This window comes from Pecten maximus, chromosome 14, assembly GCF_902652985.1.
Source record: "Pecten maximus chromosome 14, xPecMax1.1, whole genome shotgun sequence".
Classification (NCBI taxonomy): Eukaryota; Metazoa; Mollusca; class Bivalvia; order Pectinida; family Pectinidae; genus Pecten; species Pecten maximus.
In genome coordinates this window covers 27,042,874-27,049,408 of record NC_047028.1, presented here as the reverse complement: position 1 = coordinate 27,049,408, position 6,535 = coordinate 27,042,874, and the positions used below count along the sequence as shown (strand labels likewise).

General features: G+C 38.0%; 1 protein-coding gene across 1 annotated transcript in view; it reads left to right on the top strand.

The window, feature by feature from the left end:
• Positions 1-5,479, top strand: part of LOC117342289 (laccase-15-like) — a 7,258-nt gene extending 1,779 nt beyond the window's left edge. The window contains exons 2-3 of the mRNA XM_033904385.1: positions 2,343-4,389; positions 4,853-5,479. Of these exons, the coding sequence (XP_033760276.1) occupies positions 2,343-4,389; positions 4,853-4,962 (2,157 nt within the window). The 3' untranslated portion in view covers positions 4,963-5,479. The remainder of the gene's footprint in view (positions 1-2,342; positions 4,390-4,852) is intronic.
• The last annotated feature ends 1,056 nt before the right edge of the window (positions 5,480-6,535 follow it).

Below are 6,535 nucleotides of genomic sequence, written 5' to 3'. Positions count from 1 at the left end.
TTAAGGGCGACGGTAAGCGTTTATGATTACAGTATGTTGAATATCTAAATTTTATATTGATACACGAACGAATGCCTGTAGATAAACATGTATTTTCTTTAAAAATATGAGCACACGTTTTGTGTAACAATATAAAAAATCTATTCGTGAATTTTTCTAGAACTGTGGCTACGGATGAAGAACGGAAATACCCAGTAATTGTGTGAATGATATGTGCACATTTAACGATGGGAAACGCCCAGTAATTGTTTGAATGATATGTGCACATTTAGCAATATATAGCTTAATCTTTGTGGCGATGAAAATATGTTTAGGCAATGATAATAATGGTGCATATAGATATACAATCAATACATTACGTAAGTAATCAATTAAATAATGGTTTTGAAAGTCGTCCTATATTTTGACAACCACAATGAATGCTTTATTTAGAGCCAACCTTATTACTGATCAACGTTGTCATTGTGGCTTTCCTACTGAAAATACCCACCACTTCTTCTTTGATTGTAATACTTATGCGGAACAAAGATTTACACTATTCCGCCATCTAAACCGCTATATTCCTCTCAACGTAAATCTACTTCTTTTTGGAGACACGACTCTTTCTGCGCAAGAAGACGAGTTGATTGATTATATGCACACTCAGCAATTTGTCAACGACTCAAACAGATTCTAACTCCTAACATCCCCCCTCTCTCCCTTCTCTCTTTGATAAGTTTTAAAACATCTCTGAAAGTGTATGTATAAGTTAACTTGTATTTGGTCTTTTCCGTCGTCGGCGGCAACAGAGAAACGAATATACAAGAAAGTACGGAATGACCAGGAGGACGCTAACCAAGGCACGGGAAGTGATGGACATTAGTAAAAGTTGTGAGCATTGAATAGTGTTAGAATTAACTTTTGCCGTCGGTGTCGGAAAGAATTACTCACATTATATATGTATATAATATTGAATAATAAATAAGATGCTCCCCTTCTCCCCTCCTCCCTCTCTCTCTTCCTCTCTCTCACTCATGATGTTTCTCCACGTGTGACTGTATGATAGTGTGAGATAATGTATTTTAGTATTGTAAATATGCCATCTTGAATTTTGTAAATATATACAGTTTTATTGTAAGGAAAGGGCTTTGAATAAGTTGAAAAACATGTGCCCGATCCAATTGTTTAAAGAATATAAAATATGTTTAAATCAAAATGCTTTAAGATTTTAAAGATGCCCAAGGGGCTTGTTCTGTGACCTATGTAGTGTTGTTCACAGGAAGTGTACGACTGAGTAAGACATAGAGAGACATATTTTTGCGAATTGCTCCGGATGGCAGTCGATGGGCCTCTCATATGCTGTTCAGGGAAGTCGTCACCTAATTATACATGGAAACACAGCCTCAAAATGGCTGTTCACGTGGTGATAAACCCAGCCAACAATCCATCATGGTACATGTGTTGGTGTGCTTGGAGTTAATTATTAAACATTTAATATATAGTTTAATGACTACGGTATGGAATACTTATGTTAGCACTAATATTCTACTCTTGGACCTCAAATCACAAGAATTGTGATAAAAGAAACCCACTCCCCCCCACTCCCCCCCCCCCCCCCGAAATTGGTGTTCACTTCCATACAGACATGTTTCTGATTGAGAGTGAATTTTATTTTTTAGTTAAAGTCAAAGACAGTCCGAGAGCTATTTACATCAGACTGAAGTTATGGCTATTTGAACAGAGTTTCAAATTTATCATTTTAGTTTAGTTTTTGTTTATTTAAAACTAACATCATATGATTAATCGGATTTGTTTACAATCTGACCTTATTAAAATTAATCTTAAGATGACAAACTTACCGAAATAACAACAAAACATTTCGATGTTCGATAACTGGAAATGTGTGTAACCCTTCCATTAGGATTTGAAAAAGTTTAATATGTGGATTAAAATACTGAAAAGTTTTGTGTTAAGATTACGTTTTTAAACAGAGTATGTAACATAAACACACATCTATCACTCTAGTCTGAGTTTCCTATGACCCTAACACCAGACATTATTCATCTTGATGAACATAAATACCAAACCAGGAATCTGTAAAAACATTTAATTTCCGGTCTTAGGGTGAGAGGAAACTCAGGCTACCCTCCACTCACAAACTGAATGGAAAACTTGAAAAAGCAAACAACAAAACAAACAAAAAACAACAAAAAACCCCCAGAGTTTTGCCAGTTTGTTACTGTTGACTGTTGGAATGTTTATAATCTAGATCTGTTTAGACTTGAATTTCAATTTTTGCTTTGGTCTGTTTCTGAGGTATCAGTGCAAATGGATAAGGTAATGTTTTATGGCTTATGTTTCAGATGGGGGAGGCCGGTATTGTCTTCATTGGATATATTCTGGCAATATCGCTGACAGTCACATCCTTCCAGAACATTGGTAGTATCTGGGATGAAGTCCAAACAAGGAAAAACCCGTGTCGTGACACAACATGCGGGAAAGGGCAGAATGTCTGCGAATGCTTCCTGACAGTTTCCCATCGTCTTACCATGATGATAGAAGAGGAGCGGTCTCTAGTTGTTCCTAGAGGAGGCCAGCTTTATGAGTATAACAAACCGAATGAGCCTATCATAAAAGCAGACCAAATACCGTACATCTTGACGGCAGATGCCAACAATTCTCGACTCGTAATTAGCGTAAATCGGCTTTTCCCAGGACCACAGATCACGGCGTATGAGGACCAGACCTTGATCATCCACGTCCGAAACCTGATGGACACAGATAGTACTACGGTTCACTGGCATGGAATGCACCAACAGGGATCAACTTATGCGGATGGCGTTGCCATGGTATCCCAATGTCCACTAGGACACGGCCAGGAGTTTACTTACAAGTTTAAGGCCAAGCCGCATGGCACCAGTTTTTACCATGCCCACATCGGTGATCAGAGAACAATGGGTTTGTATGGAGCTATTGTTGTATATCCAAAACTGGAACTTCCGTCAGAAACAAGAGACGAACATGTTGTGATGCTGCAGGACTGGAACCACGAAGACGACGCATCCACATTATATCAACGCATGTTGTACGGTGTATATGACCAGAGGAAGAACATACCGTACAATACAACATCTTCGGTCGACGGTGGCATGTACAGTAGATACAGATACCATTCGGGATTGGTGAATGGGAAAGGTCGTTACTACAAGAGTTCTACTAAACATAACGAGGCTCCGCTGACTGAATTTGATGTGGCTCCAAATAGGAACTACACCTTCAGGGTGATCAGTGCAGCCACTCTTTATCCATTCCGTGTGTACGTGGAAGGCCACCCGAAAATAACAGTTGTTGCCTCGGACGGATTCGCATTGAAACCCATGATTGTGGAATCGTTCATCATCAATCCAGGAGAAAGATATGATTTCGTACTGTTCACAGACAAGTTAGAGAAACCAAAAGGTAACTATTTACTTGTTGCACAGACACTGGAAGTCGAAAGTGAAATCACTAAAAGAGGCGAGTACCACGTTGCGGAAGCCATCATTCATTACATAGGAAGTACCCGGAACTTAAACCCAGGTAAGGCCAATAAAAATCCGTGTACCTCGACAGACAAATGCGTGATATTTAACTGTCCCTATCTTTTTCCTGAAAGTAAAAATGAAATTTGTTTGACATATAATGACGCAAGAACAGATGATTTCAATTCTCGGCCGCAAGATGTCAGCACCATCGATGAGGAGTACTTCTTTAATTTTGCTTTTCCGGGGCCTGTTGGCTATATGGAAGGATCGGTGAATGGCCGTCAATTTGTACCTCCTGTGGCTCCTATCTACTCACAGCCCGAAGACGTCAACACTGTCTGTGATCTGAACTGTGAGGACACAACATGCAGATGTACATACACACAGGAAATAGAGAATGGAAAGGTATACCAATTTACACTGACCAACCTCGGAAATGGGAAAGGGTGGTCACATCCGGTGCATTTACACGGCCATTCATTTTACATCATGAAGATGGGGTTCGGACAGTACAATGCCAGTGGCTTTTTGATTGATTCAACCCCGGATATATCATGTTCGCGCGGATCAAAGGGATATTGTAACAGTCCTATCTGGGCTAACGCCAGCTGGAATGGAGGAAATGTACCGGGACGTGTCCTTGATAACACTGCACAGAAAGACACCATCATCGTTCCCACGCACGGATACGTCGTCATCAGATTCAGGGCAGACAACCCAGGGGCCTGGTTCTTTCATTGCCATATTGACCTCCACAACACTAACGGAATGGGGATGGTGATTATTGAATCTCCTGTGAAGTATCCGAAGGTTCCGAATGATTTCCCGGTTTGCGGAGATTTTAAAGAGGAAAATGAGGATGATGATGATGATGACAACAAAGATGGTATGTATGATGAAGCATGCATAGATTTAGAAAAAAAAAGAAATAGCTAATGTCCTAAATGCAGATGTAAGTTTTTAAATTTAATTTTATATTAAAGAATTTCAAAGAAAATTTTAAACGACACCAACCTTATAATTTCATGTACTTCTTACCTAATAAGCTTGTTTTTATGTGTTTGCTGTGTGTGTCTCTTAAAGATCATTTTGAGGCGGTGTCTCCCTGTAGTAGTTGGTGGCTACCTCACTGAACAACAAACAGAATGCCCACCGCATGCCATCTAGAGCAATAAATGTAAAGTTGCCTGCTCAAACAATCTTTAGCACATGCTGGCCCGTTTCTTAGAAACACAAACCAATACGGGTAGTGATCGACGAAACAGTTACACCGGTCGACGCTCTAACCACTAAGCCATCATAGCCCCTTACCCAATCAGTTATTTTTAATGTTGACAATATTGTTTCAGAGACGGGACCCGGATTTGGAGCTGGAATAGGCGCAGGCATAGGAATTACCGTTGGTGTCGTTCTTCTGATTGGCCTCGGTATCGTAGTGGCAAGAAAATTATTTTTTTAAGTTGTTTTGAGGCAAAATTAGCTCGTATACATGACCACAGGGGATGCCATTGTTGGTAAATTTTAATCTATCCCCCAAAACGTCTCAATGTGTACTTTACACACTAGGAGAGGTCCGAATACTTGTAGACTGTGACTAATTCTCAAGTCCCTGTGCTCAGGGACAATTTAATGTGCGACAAGAGGTCAACATAAACTACAATGGCATAATACAATGTATAATTTTGTACAGAATAGTATTTAAACAAAGTATGTAGTAATCATACAATAGTACTTATGATATTAACATATATGTTTTAAAACATATCATTTCAATATTTTTACAATATATATTTATATATATATATATTACAAATTGATGTTTGAGAATCACAAATATGCTTTACCACGGGAAGATTTATCAATATCAGCATACCACTTTTGCATAAATTGATCTTTCAGAATGGTTTTTAGACGTAATTTGAGGTAATTTTTATTCATAGTGCAAATATTTTGATGTAACCAAACGTAACTTAATCCCGTACTATTAAGTATATTCTTATTATGAGAAATCCATTTGTAATTCGCAAAATCATTTACATGTAAATTCAACATAAGTTTGTACATTAAACTTGATAATTTACTTTCACCTGTAATAAACTTATACCAGAACATTATCATTCTGGACTTAATTTCAACATTTACGGGCTATCTACCCGTTTCCCCATATACCATTATATTTTCTGTGGAACTACCAACATCTAAAAATTTTTTTTTTTACAGAATTGTACATGCAACTTCTCAACACATTAGCATTTTCAAACCCCCAAATCTCTGACGAGTATAAAAGTATGGGAGAGATTAAAGCATCAAACAATTTCAACTGTAGGTCTATTGGTAATATAATATTTCTATTTTTTCTGTATAATGCATACATTGCTTTTTGAGGCTGCTCGACAAGTTTTTTTCTCGCTTAACAGAAACTGCCATTATAATTAAACAGCAGTCCTAGACAAGCATAACTGAATTAAGTTGTGCAAAACGTCTTGAGAAGGTCGGGAAGATTCGACTAACTATCACTCCCCTCTCCCCATCTTTTCATGCCATTTTCCTATAATTACAAAAACGACTTACTCCAAAATGCTCCATTTATCCATATACATAGATAATTTTTTTTTTCTAATCGATTAAGTATAATTGAATGCGTTCCAAATATTTATTTTCTGATCCTTCCCGATCCGGGCGGCAAATGTGAAACGGATACAATGGAAGGAAACAGAGATACCTAGGAGAATGAAACTTTGCACGGGAGGTGATAAACATTTAGTACAAATAGAAAGATTCGAATAGCTATCAGACTAACTTGTGCCGTCTGTGTCGGGGAAAATCGAAACCACGACCCTGCAGTAATTTAACTTTATATGTAGCTACCCCTCCCCCCTCCTGCCCCCTCTCTCCTTTAAATAATACTATGTCTGATATGTCAATTATTATATTTTCATTTCTTTATCATATATTTATATTTACATTCCTAATGTGGTTTGCTGATATGAACATACCAAGTGAAAACAACAAACATATGACCATGAATACAC